The sequence below is a fragment of the Crocodylus siamensis genome, chromosome 1 (genome assembly GCF_052110815.1).
Source record: "Crocodylus siamensis isolate JL-2025a chromosome 1, ASM5211081v1, whole genome shotgun sequence".
In the NCBI taxonomy this organism is placed as follows: domain Eukaryota; kingdom Metazoa; phylum Chordata; order Crocodylia; family Crocodylidae; genus Crocodylus; species Crocodylus siamensis.
The window spans coordinates 88,245,531-88,264,024 of record NC_143395.1 but is presented as its reverse complement, the minus strand read 5'-3'; the positions used below and the strand labels follow the sequence as shown (position 1 = coordinate 88,264,024).

General features: G+C 40.2%; 1 protein-coding gene across 3 annotated transcripts in view; it reads right to left on the bottom strand.

Annotated features, from left to right (window-relative positions):
• Positions 1 to 18,494, bottom strand: part of AFG1L (AFG1 like ATPase) — a 127,257-nt gene that overhangs the window by 42,627 nt on the left and 66,136 nt on the right. For all 3 annotated transcript variants that reach the window (XR_016441157.1, XM_090037644.1, XM_090037652.1), the window contains 2 exons: positions 13,429 to 13,499; positions 13,072 to 13,172 (listed from right to left, as the gene is read on the bottom strand). Coding sequence is in view for 2 of the 3 variants with exons in the window: in XM_090037644.1 (XP_089893770.1) it covers positions 13,072 to 13,172; positions 13,429 to 13,499 (172 nt within the window). In the remaining variant the exon portion in view is untranslated. The remainder of the gene's footprint in view (positions 1 to 13,071; positions 13,173 to 13,428; positions 13,500 to 18,494) is intronic.

The following is an 18,494-nucleotide window of genomic DNA, read 5'->3' as shown; positions in this document are numbered from 1 at the left end:
GGATTGCATATTAGATCCCATCATGCATTACTGCCAGTGCAGGGGGGACCCAGGGTCATGATCGCTAATGGGGCTCACAGCGGGGGCTGCATTCTCCCTGCTGCCCTGCACCTCAGGAGGCTCACAGCAGGAGCAGTGTTCTCCCCACTACAAACCCCACAACTGACAAGGCTCACAGTGGGGGCAATGCCAGGAATGCTGCTGGCACTGAGTCTTGTCAGCTGTGGGACTGGTGGTGTACCCCTGTGACACCTGGCCACACATTCAGTTTATGGCATGATAATAACCAGCTACGAAGTTATTACACTTTTTTTTGTGGAATAACGTAGCTTATTACTTGTTTTATCACTCCATTAATTAGTGTAGCTGGGTCACAACTTAAAAAAATATCGTGTCTTAGATATAATGTGCAGATGAGGCCTAAGTGCTAATTATGCCAAGTCCTGCACTATCATCATAAATTTTTGGTGGGTCAGAGGATAAAACGGCCACTACTTTTAGGATCAACTCCCCACCCACCCTCAAACAAAATAGGTTAAACTTTTTTCATTCGGCTTTTCCTCCCATTTTCTTAAGCACTGTCGCATTTACTACTCACTTAAGAATTTATTGTATAGGTTTGATTTTAACTGAAGCTGGTCAAAACTAAGAAATTCTGTTGGATTTAGAAATTTATCAGCACTCTGAATCAGAATGAAAACCAATGATTTGTCATTACTGGCTAAACAGATATTCCCTCCAAAATAATTTTTAAAAAATATTTCCTTTTGCAAAAACAATTACAATTTTTACTTCCCAAGAAAAAATTTATTTTGAAATTTATTTTGATTTTATTATTTTACAGTATTTTGCGACGTCAGTAGTAAAAGTTCATAATATAATCTATCGGGTCAAGTCAATAACATGGCATGTCAGTAAAACATATTAGAAGTAGTCAAAATATTCTATTTATTTTTATGACTGTTAAGAACAGCTGCTACTTAGCACCAACTGAAACATTGTTTTCTAGATCAAAGAGCCTCCTGTTTATGTTGTAATGGAACAGTTTGACACTGAAACATTCAATAAAAAAAGCACTCGGTGTATTAATTAGAGGAGCAGCTGTTTTCTGTATTCTACTTTGATTTAGCAAATAAGAGAAGATTTTCAATCTGCATGAAGTAGCAGCTGCCCTTAATTTTAAAAATAAATTACAGGAATATTTCCAGTTATTATGCCATGATAGGACCTGACACATCAGAACATCTTATATTGTACACTATTATTACTGAAATGCTTTGGGATAATGTAACACAAAAATGAAGGGAAAAAAAAAAATCAAGATTTTATTTTGACATGAAATTTCAAAATCCCTCCTTCCTCCCCACCCCTTTGCCAAAACAGATATTTGATTGACATGATTTAGCAAAAAAGGCTTCAGCAAAATGTCATTTTCTTTCCATATTTCTTAATCTTCAAATAGTTGATTATAACTGGGAACTCTACTTATTTTTGGATTTTCATTAGTACAGACTGTACCATCACTGAGGCCCCTGACAGATGTTCAACTTAAAATGTAATGGGATCTAATCCTTGAGCCCAACAATCATTTGTCTTGCCATGCCATGTGGGCATGGCATGACATGAGATTTTGGAATCAGCAATTAGACCCCAATTGTGCTATACTTGCTGGGCTCCCCTGTGCAACAGCAAAATGGAACCAATCAGCTGATTGCCAATGGGGGCCAGGAACCAAACCAGTCCCCGGTCCCAGCTGACAATCAGCTCAATGTATGGGAAGCTTAGCATTGGGCTATAACAGCCCAGTGCTGGACTCCCCATACCTCAGAAGCTCTAAAATTAAGTGTGCTGCCCAACTGAGCAGCACACATAGTTTTGACAGGTCTAGGTACATGGGGTGCCTGGCACTGGGCTCCCTATGCACAAGGAACTGTATAAACCCTGTCTGCCACCAAGCTGGGTAGCACATGTGGTTTTATAGTTCTCTATATATAAGGAGCCCACCATCAGGCAGCACATGGAGTTTTGACAGGTCCTAGACACACATTCAATTTAAGGCATGATTCAAATGAGCATTATATATGGAATAACTTTGTGGCTTGTCTACATGCAGTTCAATTTATGGCATAATAATGCAAATGTGGCTGGTTACTACTTAAGGTGTAATTATCACTTAATTATGTTTTAAATGTAACGTGTTGGTCGTCTGAGTTACCATGAACAAATTTATAGCAAATTTCCATCCAGAACAAATATTAATTTTGTTTTCAGATTATAAATAACAGTATCTCTTTCTATATAGGAAGTCTTGTCATCTTGCACATCCTTGCTCCTTATGTACTCCAGCAGAGATTCATAAATTAAATAGCATTCTCTGAAATATTTAGGGCTGCCACAAGGTGGGAGAGGGGTGTCAGACTTGTGCGCTGAGCCAGATACAGACCATGGGGGTCCTTGTTAGCCAGACCTGGACCTGGGCATGAAGTTGCGGTAACAACTCCAGCAGTTCTGGCTCTAGACTGGAGAACATGGTGGTGGCTCCAGCCCCCACCAAGTGCCCTGCACTGGAGCTGCCACTTCTGTGTGTGCCCTGTCATTGCAGCAGCAGCAGTTTCAACTCCAGCTCAGAGTAGGTGGTAGGGCCTGAGGGCCACATCAGTGGTAACCAGCAAAGTGACTGGAGGGTGACTGTGGCTATTCTGCAGCAGCCCACTCTCCCTAGCCATGCCAGTAGTCCAGTGGGCTGGATGGAGTGGCTCTATGGACTAGATCCATCTTACAGACCACATATTTGACATCCCTACTGTACAGCCTTAACTTTACTGTGCTTCTTTGCCAAGAGATGATCATGTGCCAGACCAAGAAACTAGCATACACTTCAAATGTCACTACTACAATTACAGTGCACTCAATAAGAATTTCAAAGTGAAGTTAATACTCTCTAAATCAAGTACTGTTTTACAAATGGGTATACCAGTGATAAATGAGAGAGAGGTTTCATTTGTTAATGTATTTACATAAATATTTTAAGTTCCCCTGGTGGATGGTGATATAGATGCAACAGTGTCCGCACAAACTTTCTTTATAAACAAATACCTTATATATGTATCTCTACGTCTGTCAAGTAAATATCTCACACACACATGCTTGCACAGCAGATGGCTAGTCTCCATTATAAAACATGCTTCCTCTTCTTAAACCAGTGCGTTCAGCAGGGCTAGGGACAGAAGTTACACATAAACCAATTTAAGTGATCAGAAACTGGTTTAAACCTATAACAGAACAGAAGCTCAGTGCACATAAACCAGTTTCAAAAAGCCTGAAACTAGTTTAAGACAAACCTGGTTGAATGTAGTATCAGACTTAACTGATATGGGTCAAATCAGTTTATGACACTTCTGTCCCAGACCCCTTCCTGGTTCAAGTTAAATCACAGTCCCCCAGTATGCTTTGCAGCCCCAGATTGGGCTGTGCTGTCTGCTCCACAGAGTAGGGGCTGGCCCCGCCCCTGTGCTCCATAGCTTGAGCAGTGAGGGTTGGCTGACAAGAGTGTGGGGAGGCAAGTCCAGCTGGGGATGTAGCCCAGTCAGCAGCGGGGGAAGAGGAGGGAATGCCCTCCCCTCCCACCCCCCGGCAAACCCCAGCTGGAGTCTGAGGCCAGGGAGGGGGGAGTTAAATACCCCTTCCCGAGCTCAAACTTACTGCTGGTTGCAACTGTGGACTATAAATCCCAGAGGCACCTGGAAGCAAGAAGAGGAAGTGATGAGCAAGCATGCAGAGTCCTGTTGTTGTGATTGTGGACTGCAAATCCCAGAGACTTTAGGGGCAGCAGGAAGAGAAAGCAAATACATAGCCCACGCTGGCTATGTGCCAGAGAATCATGCTGTAGCACTCCCCAGCTTCTGGCTTGAACCCCTGAAGGCATGTGGCTGCATTTCCTGAATCAAAGGTAAATGTGTGTTCACTTCCATTTCAATTTAGTCTCTGTATCCTAGACTAACCTGCATGTACTGAATCAATACAGCCTAGGGCTTTTTGACTGTCTGTATTTAGCACAGAGGGTTTCTCCAATCTGCACTGAGCATACTTCATCTCCACATAGCTTCTGTCTGTGTGACCTTAGTGAGCACCAGGGATCTGTGTTTTCTGTTTGCCATGGGAAAACATGGATTTTCTCATTTAAAGGACAAAAACATGGATTTCCCCCCCTTAAAAGAGAACAATGCAGGAAACTTTGAGTTTTCCCTTGCAGGCTAGCAGTGTTCCAGCCTGGAAGGAGCTGCTTGGGGCTGGAAGGATCGAGGGAGAGGGCAACTGGAGGCAGGTAGGTGCCATATTCATGTATGCATGCACACATGTCTGGCATACAGCCAGGCAGGGTGGTGGGAACAGCGCCAGCAACTGGATAAAGGTAAGTCTATGGGGAAAGTTAGGGTTTGGGGACTATCCAGGGGCCTGTGGGGAATGGATGTGTGTGCGTGCGCATGTGTGGCAGGGGTGCGCAGAGTGGGGGTGGGCGCCTACCAGTGCTGGGGAAAGATATCCAGGCACAGGGGCTGTGGCAGGACAGCGGGGTTCTGAGGCAGTGTTGGGTGCCACCAGCAAGCCCAGCTCCGTGCTGTTGCCAACAGGGCCTGCCAGGGGGTGCTGCCCCTCCAGTGAGGGAAGGGGGCAGGGGGCCTTTTAGGCATCCCTCTTTTGCTTCCTCCAGCCCATGCTGGGACTGGAATTGCTGTGCTGCCACCTGCATGAGCCACAGTCACTGTGCTCCGACCCAGCTGGGATGGAGAGCACCTGGAGCCCCTTGCCATTCTCCTGCTGCCCACAGCATGGCCTAGGCCAGAACCACGCTTGGCTTCATGCCACTGCTGTGGAGCATGGCACTGCTCCTCCCCACAGCACCTGAGCCCCAGCCAGTGGTGCAGTGCAGTGTGGGGTGGCCCAGCTGCTACCTGTGCTTCTGCACGAGATGCACTGCATCCACCCCCTGCTGGAGGCCATCCTCACTGTGTCCCCACAGACCAACATCCTGTGAGTTGTGCAGGGCCAGTCAGGGTGGTGGGTAGCTGAGGGCCCCCTCTAGCAGGGCTTGAGTGAGAGGCACCAGTAGGGCTGGGGGCTGCAGACTGGGAGTGACAGGCACTGGCAGGGCCAGGGGTCAGCAGGTTGGGGGACTGTGGATCAGGACTGAGAGGGCACTGGCATGGGCACTTGGACAGGGGTAGGGCACCGGCATATCAGGACTGCTCAGCACCAAAGCACTGGGGCGGGTGGGGGACGGGGACTGCAGCTGGATCCTTACCCCGGTGAGCAAAGGGGGCAGGGGGAACTCTGATTTTCTATGACAAAAAAAAAAAAAACAAAATCAAATGCCAAAATATATAGGTATTTAGAATTTATTTTATTAAAGTGATTGAGGCACTGGTAGGCTTCTAGACTGCTTTAAAGCTGTAAATATATCAATAAAACATTGTGTTCAACTGATACCTATATTAGCGGTGTTTCATTTTAGTTGTGGAAAAATGCAGCTATGGGGGGTTTTAATTAGGGAATCTGCAGCATTTTTTGTCTTATTTTTTAATAAGAGAATTTGGGATTTTTAAACAGAGAAAACCAGGATCTCACTCATAGTCAGCACTCATTCCCCTGGAGAGTAATTAAGCATGACCAACCCCTGGGCTGTTGCGGCTGGGCAGCTTTCATGGCATTACTCCTTTTAACTGAGGGGAACCAGTGGAATAAATTGGCACCAAAAGACCATCTAGTATAACTTTTACATACCATTTAGTTCACTCACTCACCCCTCTATTGAGTCTAACAACTTATGTTTGTCTAAAATCTCTCTAATGGAAAGACATCCAATCTCTCTTATAGAAAGTTCTGAGAGATAGAGAATCCATTTCTTCCCTTTGCAGTTTGTTCAACTTTTACTGTTAAAAAATCTGCACCTAATTTCTGATTTGATTTGGTCTAGCTGTAGCTCCTAGTTAGTAGTTTTTTCTTATGTGTTCTTCTGTTGGATTAATCAGCTCTTTACATACCTAGTATTTTCTCTCTGTGAAGGTAGCCGTATCCTGTACTAAGGTACTTTCCCACCTTCTTTCTAATAAGGTAAACAGAGAGATTAATTTTTTTTTTACTGTAAAGCATTTTCTCTAGGCCTTGAATCATTTTTGCAGTTCTTTTGGCACTCTCTTTTTTCAACATCTTTAAAAAAATTGTTGACACACCAATATGGCATACAGTATTCTAGTACCAGTCTTATTAATGCTATGCAGAGATGTAAAATTACCTCCGTACTCTCCTGTTTATACATCCAAGAATCACACATTTTTTTAGCATCACTTAAGACTGAAGATTCATGTTGACTTGCTTTGGCCACTATAACCTCTAAATCCTTTTTAGGATTGCAGATTATTAAGTTATACAGAGTGCTCTGTATAACATTCATTTTCTTGCAATTTACCACTCTGTAACTCTTTACCTTAACTTAAATTTTTATCCACAGCAATTTCATATTTTCTTCCAGAAAACTGAAAAAAAAGTTGTTGAATAGCCCAGTACCAAGCCCTGTAGAACCTTGCATTCTTTTGATGATGATTCCCCACTGACAACTGTTTTGAGTTCTTTCATCTGGCCAATTTTTAATCCATTTGACATGTGCCTTCACATATCTCCCTTACCAATAAATAAGTATTCAATTACTGTGGTACTGTTGGAGTGATGTAGCTATGACAGTCTAGTGAGAGGCCAGGATATTTTTGGAGGTGATCTCTCTCTGGACCAAGTTCCTGGTCAGGAAAGATTTTAGATGAGCTTTTGAACACAAAGTACTGATATTTTATAGTGCCAATATTTTAATTAGCAGGTCAAATACCCTTAGTACATCATATCCATGCAGCTGCCTTTAAATCAACCAAATTTATAAATTACAGCAAAGAATCACAGCAGTTTTATTTGACATTACTTATTTTCCAGAAAACCATGTTGACTGGCATAAATTCTGTATCAGTTGAATCTTGTATCAGTTTTAACATTGGGCTGCCCAGAACCGGCAAAAACCTCACAACCCATGTCACTGCACTTGACATTTTAGAATGTTAACATTTTTGGTTAGTGGGAATTCCCTTGCATTCCGAAATTTATTAAAATGGATATCAGCAGGTCACAGATCTCTTTGATCAACTTTTTTAGGACTCTTAGAAGCAAATTATCCAAGCCTAATATCTAAACAATATCTAGTGATGATGTTCAACATCCTCCTTAGATACCAATGCCCTGGACAATACTTCATCGTTCTCCTGATATAAGAACATCAGCTGGCTTATAACCTAAAACAGAACAAAACTATTTGCTGAACATTTCTTCCATTTCTGTATTGTTATTGAAAATGTTACAATCTACATCTAGTAACAGGTCTATATTATTGTAAGAATGTCTTTTGAGCCTGTTAAACTTTAAAAATACCTTCTTATTGTCCTTTTGCCAGATATTTTTTCCTTGACATCTTTAGTTTCTCTTACACATTTTAGAAAGATTTTAATATTATTTGCCTTTGTCTATTTTTTTTTTATTGCTTCTTTATCTTTAAATTGGCTCCTTAACTGCCAGTGAATCAGGATAAACTTTTAGCCAAAAGGTGTTCAGGGAAATGGCAGCTTTTTGGATAACTAAAAAAACTTCTTTTCCTTAAGAAAGAGCTCCTGAGTTTCATTCACATTTTCTGTCAACATCTTCCCTCCCAGATAAATTTGTTTACGGTTTTCTTGAACTTCGGGAAATTTGAAGCACAGACAAATTTTATCAGTTGGGATTATTTTCAGCCATACCAAATATCATAAGGTCACAATCACTGGTCCCAATCCAAATATCAATCTCCAGTTCAGCAATTAATTAATCTTTATCTTAATGAGAACCAAGCTTATTTCATCTTGGGTCCAGGTCTGTTTATATTAAAAAATCTATCATTTTAGACCTTTTGTTTTAATACCTGCTGAATTATATTTTCAGCACCTCTCTCCCAAGCAGAAATCCCCCAGGATTTGTACAAACAATTTTTCTATATACATACTGCAGACAGATGTTTAAGAAAAAAACCACATCTGGTTTGATTCAGTGGCCTATCACGGATCGTTGTAAGTACTCCATTAAGCTACTTCCATAACCCAATCTGTGCTCTCTAAGCAGTCTATAACTATAGATTTTAACATTCTGATGACCCCAGTAGGTTTCAATAATATCAATTTTACCAGATTTCTTCTCATCAATTATTTTTTTCAATTCCTCCTCCTTGTTATCAGACTGCATAGGGTTGTATATAAAGCAATTGAGAAATGTTCTCTTCACTATCTTTGAGTACGGTTGTTAGTCACGTTAGTCTGAAGCAGACCACCTTTGAGTCTGTGGCCTACAAAACGTTATGCCAGTTAGCTTCTAGGGTGCTGCCTTGCCCTGCCTTCTGCTTCACTATCTTTGTAACATCAGTTTGTAACATCAGTTCAATTTATTTGTGACATAAGCAGCCTGTACTTCACTGGCTTTGGTATCATCTTTCCTTTGTATTGTTCACTTAATATGAACCAGGCTGCTACAAGCTAATCTCCAGCTGAGACTGACCTATGATGCAGACTGTCCTGTTCATAGAACTCCTCTTCCACTTAGCTGCCTTCTGATGTTCCACAAAATTAAAAATATTTAGTTTTGCTCCAGTCACTGAGCCAACAGCTTATCTCCAGGGTTTTTTTGTGTTTCTTTTCCCTCAGGCATGGTAGCAGAAGGGTCCCTGAGAAGATCACTTGGGAATTCATTGCCCTTCCTAACTCTCCAAAACAGTTTATAGCTGTATAGCTATAGATGAGGCCATAGCATCACTTCCAACATGGGATGATATTATACATCATTCATTAGTAATTTCATAGTCCCAGTTAATCTTGAAATTAAGTCTTGCATTTTCCATATTGCAAAATCTCTTTGTGAGGTCTGTGGCAATAAGTTCTGAGTCTGGTTGCCCAAGAAGCCATTATTTTCTCCATAGCTATTGTAGTATTTAAACTTATGCTTCTAAATTATGTATCTTTTCTCTACCATGACTTCCCAGCCTATACTTCATACACCAGAAATCAGCTGTGTCTACCAGCAGAAAGGAAAAACACAGGTCAAGCAGAGGTGTCTTTATTATCCATCTCTACTACTACTTGTAGAAACACCACAGCAGGAAAAAACTACCCACCACATCCTGTAAACTCGCTTGAAAACTCTCACTTGCCATTCCTGCCAGATTCTCAAGGATTTAGTAATTGACTTAAATATAAAGTCTTACTGCTTAGGTCTACTCCACTGCTGACAGGGAGAGATTAACCATTTTAATTTGAAACAATGAGTTTGATCCAAAATCTAAATATCCTTGTGTCTTGACAGTGACACAAAACAGATAACCGCTCTTAGCTGGGATATTCAGGACCCAAAACCCCAGTCTAGCATTTCTCATGAAGACAAAATGAACAAGAACATATCATTGAACACATACTTCCCTCTCTACTAATTTATTTTCCTTCCATGCACAGAATCCATGGCTATTCCTTCCAAAATCATGCTATCTGCAACTCACAGGATCGTAGGATCATGTTCTCATTGTCATGGTGTCAAGATAACAAGAAGAAAGTTGAAAGCTGCTTAGCTTGAATTCAGAGGGTAATGGAGGGAGAATGTGATACAAGAGGGCAATAACTAGTGTGGAAGGTTTAGAATGGGGCAAAGTAGAACAGGAGTGTAGGATTTTTAAATGTCAATGTTTTGCTGCTGCTGCTCAGGTACCCATTTTACCACTGGGATTCATGGCTACCTCTTATTTGTCCTACCCCTTAGGCAGTTGCTCTCAATTTTTTTAGACAAAAGACGCCCCTGCCTAACTTTTCTGAGTATAGTGGCTCTGCAATTCAAAAGTGTAATTATTACAGTGCATTAAAATAATGGTGTGCACATGCACACATGTACAAACACATACACATTTATAGCAAACTGGTCCATTAAATCAGCTGTACATGTAGCCACATGGAGAAATAGAACATGATGCCTTGACATGCAAGTGCAGAGGGCAGGGCATCTCCTTCATTCAGTGAGCCCTGAGTCTCATGGATTGGACCCTGGGGGTTCCACAGGGATTCACAAGATAGAGAGATGCCAAGGCAGGCTTCTTTGTTTCCCAGGGCAAAATGCACCTTATCTGCTAGGCAACTGATGGCACAACTCACCCAGCACCCTGGGAGAAAGTCAGGGCCCAATCCTCAGCTGGGGGATTTGGTACTGGAGTCTGAAGCATTGCTATTTTGCCCTGTCTGAGCCCAGCAGAAGAAGCATTTACTACAATGTATGTGGTCTGATTTCCTAGAGGTGCAACTAGTAAAGGTTGGGCCCTGAGCCAGCACTTCACAAATATGGTGGGTACTCTCATGCTTCCCCTTCTGCCTGCTGTGATGCTGCTCACCCTCCCACCCGCCTTGCCCTTCTCTACCCTGCTCCAGGAATTTCTCTGCACCACCTCCCCAAAGCATCCAAATGCCTACTGTCTCCCTAGCACTCCCAATCTGTACTGAGGGCTGCTCTCGCACACCCTACTGCAGCCTTGTCACTTACCCTGCTGCTGATTCACTTGTAAGCTGCACAAGCATGCAGGGGGAACCCAGAGTGGGTGGGCAACCACAGAAGTGCCCGCTGTACTTGGGAAATGTTGGCCCAGAGCACAAACCAGCAGGAAAAGGGGACCTCAGGTGGTCCTTTTCTAAAGTCAATGCCTGGGGCTCGTGTCCTCCTTAGCCGCCCCCTTCTGCCACAGCTGCTTCCTGCATGTCATCTCATAGAAACAGGCACAAGGTTGTTCTATCCTGAAGTGGCAGCCATGCACCATCCTGATCGTGAACAACTTCCCTAGCAAGCTGATCTCTATAATCTACTTTTGCTTCTAGTTATTGTTAGCTCACATGGCAGACATGTATTTTGTAGACCAAAAGTTCCTAACCACACTGATGATCCTAGACAGAGGTCAGTATGATTCTTCAGAATGGAATTCCCAAGTTTTTTAGTTTACTTCTTAAAATTCCTAAGGAATTGCCTAGGTTAAAAGACCACTGCGTCTGCAAAGTTGAACACTCCAAATTTAGGGAATTCCAGAATTAAAGTGTTCTTTGCCATCTTACTTGGCCACGAGTTTAATTGTGATACTATCTTGAATTACCAAGATCAGATGCCATTTTTCCACAGTACTGCTGTCTTATTGAGAGCACATAAGAAACAGCACTCACATAATGAATCAGGGTTGTATTATTTAACAAGGCTGTTGTCTATATTACTCCCACCTCCTTTGTTGAGGATTTCATAAGGTGCATAGCAAGTACATCAGGAGATTGCAGGAAAGAAAAGAAAAGATGGTCTCATGGTTCAGGCAGCTGAAGTCATCTCTGGAGAATTTAAATTATCTCTGTTTCTGCTGCAGAGTTACTATGTAATGCTGGATAAATCAATCCAAACTTTTTCATAGGTGGTCACTAACTGCATGTTTTCCATTTTGTGGGTGCCAGATCTGCTGAAATGATAAGCTCTCAGTGGCAACCGATGCCAATGGAAATTGGATATTGAATATACAAATGCTATCAAATGCTACATTCACTGAAAAAAAATCAGGCTCTTGGCATTTCAAGTCAGGCAACCAAACTTAGCAGACACTTCAGACATTTTGTGTTCCTTAATCCCCACCTGTAAAATGGACATGGTACCACCTTACCTGACACAGATGTTGTGAGGATGAATTAATTCACCTTTGTGAAACTCTTATATTATATTAGTGATGAGCACCATAGACAATTCCATGATGAAATAAATAATGCTGTATACAGAGCATGATTTGAATGGTATGTCACAAAAGGTATGAGCCACACACTGAATTATCAGGTTAGTACAGAAAATTGAATGTGTTCACATAAGCACTTTCCATCCTGTGCATTGAGGAAGACAGAGGGTCTATGTTAAAAAGTTTGTATGTGATCATGTAATGAATGACTACCATACTTCAGATATAGAACAAAATTGATTAAGCCTTATGGGCAGGGAATCCTGGCATATCCCAAATTCTGAGTGCCTGAATTTGTATCCTTAATGTTCTTTTAAACTTTGCTTTCATGTAATTTCTTGGAGGAAGGCTTCAGCTTAAAGAAAACAGTATACATAGATTCCTTTCCACAGAACCTTAATTACTCCCATATAGCTTAAAGCAAACAGTATACACAGATTCCTTTGCACAGAACCTTAATTACTCCAATATAGTTCGAATTTGGCAGAATCATAAGCAACTAAAAAAGGCTCTTCTAACAAAGAGTGCTGAAAAATGTTAATAATATATGTGTTATCAGTCTATCTTACAAATCCAGTTACTTAACAAGCTAAGATTATTATTTCAGAAACCAAATGAATGTTCAGTGGGCTACACTTGCTTTTTGACATCCATCTTCAAACTTTAGGTCATGTGTGAAACAATGTGATGCATCCCATTTACCTTATGACCACATCTTATAAATAGCATGGAGTGATGGCTGTTTACTATCTTTGCTTAGATGCAGCACAAGACTGAATAGCAGAACTAGTGTTAGTTATGACTGAGCTGTGCAATGACCCTAGCTGGAAGACACTTGGCATTCATTTGTTTGCTGCTTGGCAATGCCATCAGCCCCTTGAATGAGCATCAAGTTCTCCCAAAATCTTAACATCATGATAACTCTATTTAGATATGGATATATTTCAATATTCAACCAATAAAACAAAACTATTATATCAGCCACATAATTCTATTTGGATTCTCAATTAGATCCCAGATTGCCTTTAAGTGTGAGCTACTGTGCTATAATCCAAAAGGAAACATTTTCTGCTCTTTCCCAGGGCTATATTTCCCTTTTGAATTTAAATCTTTTCCCCAAGTTGTTAGAAGCTTGGAAGTTTGAGTTACTTGTAGTTCGGGAAATATCAAATTAAAAACATTGTGAAAAGACTGAGTGTTAACTGATCTAGATTTGACTGGGTACTCACTCTGTCACACAGCTCTTCAAATGTGAAGTCTGCAATGGTTCCACATGCTTTATTCAGCCTCAGCTCTCTGCCTTGCACTTTCAGAATCCTTGGTCTAGTTACTATGGGAACATGAACAAAGACTCAATCTTGTCTGGATAATTACTATAAAATTCATCTCTTACAGATAGGAAATGCATAGCTTGATGAATAATAGCACATGATTCAACACATAAATTAGACAAAATGCTGATACAATGACTGCCACTTGAGTGTGGCATCAACCCATATACAGCAATGGAACTTATTAATTGGTCAGTGGAGATTGGGCATTGTGTTCTAAATGTATTCTCTTTCAAGAGAAATTAACTTACGTACAATCATTTTGTTTCTGAGCCAGCTCATCAAACAACTTATCCATGACAGCCTCCACATCAGCTTCACTTGTGCTACAGTGAAAAGAATAATAGAATATGAAATTAATAACACTTGAAGCCAACATCAAACAGCTGCCTGAGCCTGCTTAGCTTTTTGCCCACAAAAAAAAAAAAAGAACAGGATGTTATGCTCTAAATACAAACATTAGATTTAGAATACACTTAAAAGTAGAGAATATTAACTCTCAGGTAGATGATTCTGCCTTATTTGCATACACTGAAAGACTTCTGTGTTTTGAGCTGTTTCCAGTAATGAGGCAATAGAGACATTGCAAATCCATTAACACTATGTGTACACAATGAGAAAAAAAGGCTTCTGGCTCAATCTGGCATGCAAAATAAGAGCAAATAGACAAGGCAAGGCAGTCAAGCATCTAAAGAAATATCCTTTGAAACCTCTGAGAGGGGACATAGCAAAATTAAATAGTGAAGCCATATTAAAAAAAAAAATCAAGTCAACTGATTATGCAGATCAAAAATTTATCAAAATTAAATCAACAGATCTGAGATGGCAACTGCTGTATATATCAATACCTGTATGAGAGTTCTTTGATGATTGTTTGGAAAAGGTCATCTATGAAAAGCAGTTTCACACAAAATGCTTTTGTTAGAAACTAAATAAACTTTCTACTCATCTGTAACCACTGTAAGACTTTTGCAATTTGTCTGATTACAGAATTTAAAAAAAATTCTAGTTAGAAGTTAGCATTTAAAGGCCCCAAGTTTACAACTGTGATAATTTTTGTGGCCTTTTTTCCTTACATTATTTATACAGATGAAGGGTAAATAATATACTCAGCAGAATTTAGAAACTGACAATAGTAATTAAAAGCTATTGCATACCTTCAAACTAAAATTTAGGTATAAAGTGCTTCCAACATGACACACACTGGCCATGTCTATATGAGATGCTTTACTGCACAGTAGACTAATCTATTGCATCTTAAAGCACCACAGTCTACATGTGCAGGCACCTACTGTGCAGTAAATTCGTTTACTGCGCAGTAAAGCTAAATAGCATTAATTGCATGTGTAGACATACAGACTAAATATAATTCTAATGTGAAACGTACATTTTGTAAAAGGCAGATATGCTGATGCTTCACTGATAATAAAGGCCTTCTCTAATTGAAAAATTATGATCAGTAATGTAATACGATTATTTTCTTAAGCACATTAACTACACTCATCATTGGAATCAAGTTGCAAGTACATTTGAGCTTAAGTTCAAAAATACAAAAAAAATCTTGTAAACTTACAAGAGAAAAGCCTCAAGTATTTCTGAGAAAAATGATTATAAATAGCATGAAGTCATAAAGGAGAATCAGGAGTGACAACTTCCTCAAGCACCATTTCAGAGAGTAACACTTAAAAGTGCTGCTGAATGGAAGCATTTTAGAATAAATTTCTACACATTTTATTTAAAAGTAGAATCTGTTTATAATAATAAATCAGTGGTGCGTTACTACAAGGAAATGATAATAGAAATGAACCAGCTCAAACCAGGAAAAAGATAAGTGTAAGTGAAACATCTATGCTACTGTTCAATGATAACAATGAGTATGAAGTGCATGAAAACTGCTTTTGGATATATATTTGTGCAGAGTTCCTGAGAATATTTCTTTTGAAAATGGAGCCTTTGGAGTGAAACAAAGAAAGTTTGCCTTGGACAGGACTCTTGTAACACTGACAAGCTAACCATTTGAAGATGAATGGAAAATAGTTTTAACAAATATTTATTTGCATATTTAAAATCAGAACAAACTCTATAAATTCTGGGGGAAGACAACGATTATGTTTTTAAAAATAATTCCAAGTCAGTGGCAGCCAACCCTCTTTACATGCATGCTACAAATTAAGCCCTGAACTTCCCCAAATGCCACTCTGATTAGCTACTTTCCCCTATCCAATCTGTTGCTCTGCCTGTTTCTCCCTCCCTGATCAGCTGCTCTGTTTTCTGCTCCCTGACCCCTCCTCCATCTGCCATGTGCAACAAAGAGATTGTCACTTGTGGCATGCATGCTGGAGGTTAGACACTCCTTTTCTAAGTGATCATTCTAGTGTCATTCCCAGTATGTTTGCATCTATTGAGTAGTCTTAAAACACAGCTAAAATAGTCATATATGTTGTTATCTACAGTCCTGCACTCAGGATAAACAGGGATCCTGACACCGATTAAACACACCTTAAGCTATTCACAGTTCACCCTGCTGGAACCAATGGAAATGAAACAGAAGTCATGTTCTAATCAATGGCATATACAATATTAATAAAGCATCTACAGAAGGCCATTAAAGAGGTTAGCATGTTTTAATCACACTTTCTGTTAAAATGTTTTGCTCATACAAACCTTTTATGAAGTCACATTTTTTTTTAAATGCAGATATAAAAAGGTACTGTATGAATTAAAGTTTTGCACGATGTATTATAGAATGATAAATGGATCCTTCTTTCCACCATTCCCTGAAAAATTTCCTCAGTTCCAAACTTCTATGGTACTAAAAGATCCAGACACTTTCCCCAAATAATCTTATGGAGAATTTTAACCTGCATAATTTAAAAAAATCCAAAACTTCTAGTACTCGGTAGGGTCATCATGCTACTGCAAGCAATATGTTGTTTTTGTTTTACATAGACAACCCTATTTCAGGTGAAGCTTGGAAGACTACCGCCCCAACTTCCACCCTGAACCTGGGGAAGTTTCCAATTTTCAGGGACACAGTTACCCAATTCTTTTATCAAAAGGAATACTGCTATGTAAGCAGAGGGTGTAAGAACTGGTTAATTCTGAAGAGGGAGGTAAGCAACAAAGATACAAGGTATAAGTGACAGCAAATGTTTTGCAGGCCTGACAGAAGAGTTAACACTGGCTTTGCAAGGCCAGAGGTCCTCATACACAATTTTAAAAATGATATGGTTCCCACACAGGTGGTCGGTAAGGTAAATGAAATCTCTACCTATGCATATAAAGGATCTCCTTTGTTTTTGTTGCTTTCTATCACTTTGCCTCAAGGACTTAAGAAGCAACTGATCTACTCCTGGTCTCAGAGAAGTGAATGGAACTACTATATTTATTTGAATATAAGATGATCCTGATTATAAGATGACCTGCCAATAATTATATTTTATATATATAGAAAAATTATAAATTTGTTATACTTTTCAGGTACAGAATCTAATAACTGGAGATTTATCTTGAATTTGTCCCCCTCCTATTGCTACAGCAAGGAAAATAAATGGGGGGGCCCGCGTTCAGGTATTCCCCTTGCCCTATGCCTCCCCTCAACTTGTTCCTCCTGCAGCCCCTTCCCCCCTTGCTTACTGTCAGACGCTGATCTCCCAGAGCACATGGAAATGAGAAGCAAATTTGAAAACAATGACCTTGAAATTAAACATAGCTATAGTAATTTGTATCTATATACTTAGTTCATGCAGAATTGATGCATGTCACCTTTTTTTGAAACTGCTGCAAGTTTTATCACTACTCCATAAACACACTTTTAAGCAACACTTAAAAATTAGCACTTACCTATTGTACATTATTTGGTATTAGTCCAAAGCCAAAAGGCTTGCAATTTACTATATAGGTCACTGGGCTGGGCCCCAGCAAAGTCAACAATGTTTCAAACTACGGTGATTCCAGAGCTCAGCACAGCTCAGTATGTGTGTGTACTCCAGACATTGCCCCCAAAGATCTATGTGCTAATTAGCTCCACTTATGATTGGAACTGGGTATTCTTGTCATAACTCCTGGGATGCTCCAAACAGTTATATGCAGATGAGGTGCAGGGCAACCTGGTCCAGTTCAGCTTCATAGAGGGTGGGACCACACTAATTATATAAGAGATGGAGCAACAAGGCAAACTGTTTGGGGCCTCATTTGGTGATGTTTGCCAGGCATTTAAGGCTGGTGAAGAAGTAAGAAACAGGAATAATTGGAAATAGGAAAAAGGCACAGTTCAGCTATGAGAGTGTAGAAGAAGTCAAAATTTATGTTGTATGTGTGTATATTGTGGCTCTTCATGACTTGGGGAAAAAAGCCAGCACTGAGGAGGACTATGTGCAATGGGGACTGCCATGTATCTTATTCAAATAGGCTGCACTAATCTGTCCTTGTGGTAGGCTCCCATTCATGATGAATACTACAACAAGTGAAAGGAATGGGCAAACAGGTGGGGGAGTTGGGGAGGGGACTGAGGTAGTCATTTGCATAACTGTGATGGGTTCAAGGTAACAGTAATGGGTGCATGGGTGAGCGGGCATGTGGAAACATGGGTATACAGTGCAGTCTTGGTAATGGGACTAAGAATGATGCAACTGTAAACGTGTGATTTGGACTGTCAAGTGAACCATAGTGGTCACAAGACAGGTCGTTAAATACAGTTGTGTATCTATTTATACATATAGAAATAAATATTTTTGCAAAAAAACAACACCAAAAACCCAACAAACCTGTTGTAGGTTCCCATCAGCATGTTTGATCAACATGGGTCATGTGTTTCATAGCCATGCTCAGTTTTGCTGCATTTAATCAGCTCCATAGTTGTTTTGCATTACTGGAAATGACAGCTGTGTATTTAATGAGGTTTCCTTGTATGCAAACGTTAGATGAGGGCTTTTGAGGAAAACCCCTTGTTTTATATTTGAGTATATCTTCAGTCCTTGTTGTTTATTCTGTAACAGGGTACTCACCATATATCCTAACAAATATATGCAACCTAGCACAAAAACTATGTTTTTTCTGAGGAGCCTGTAATTGCAGATGACATGTCTAGTCCTAGACATGTACAGGAAAGCATGTTTAAGATTTCATGTCTCTGAGGAGTAGGAGGTGGTGAGCAGACACTATACTTGTCAGAAAGAAAGCCTACAAGTTGGATAGGTGGCAGGAAACACAGCTTCAGCTTATGAGGGGTCTGGGAGGATTGTGAGTCAGAAGCCAGGATGAGACAAGGTAGGATGGCAATGAATAGTCTCAATTTGGTATTTCTAAGGAAACATAGAAAG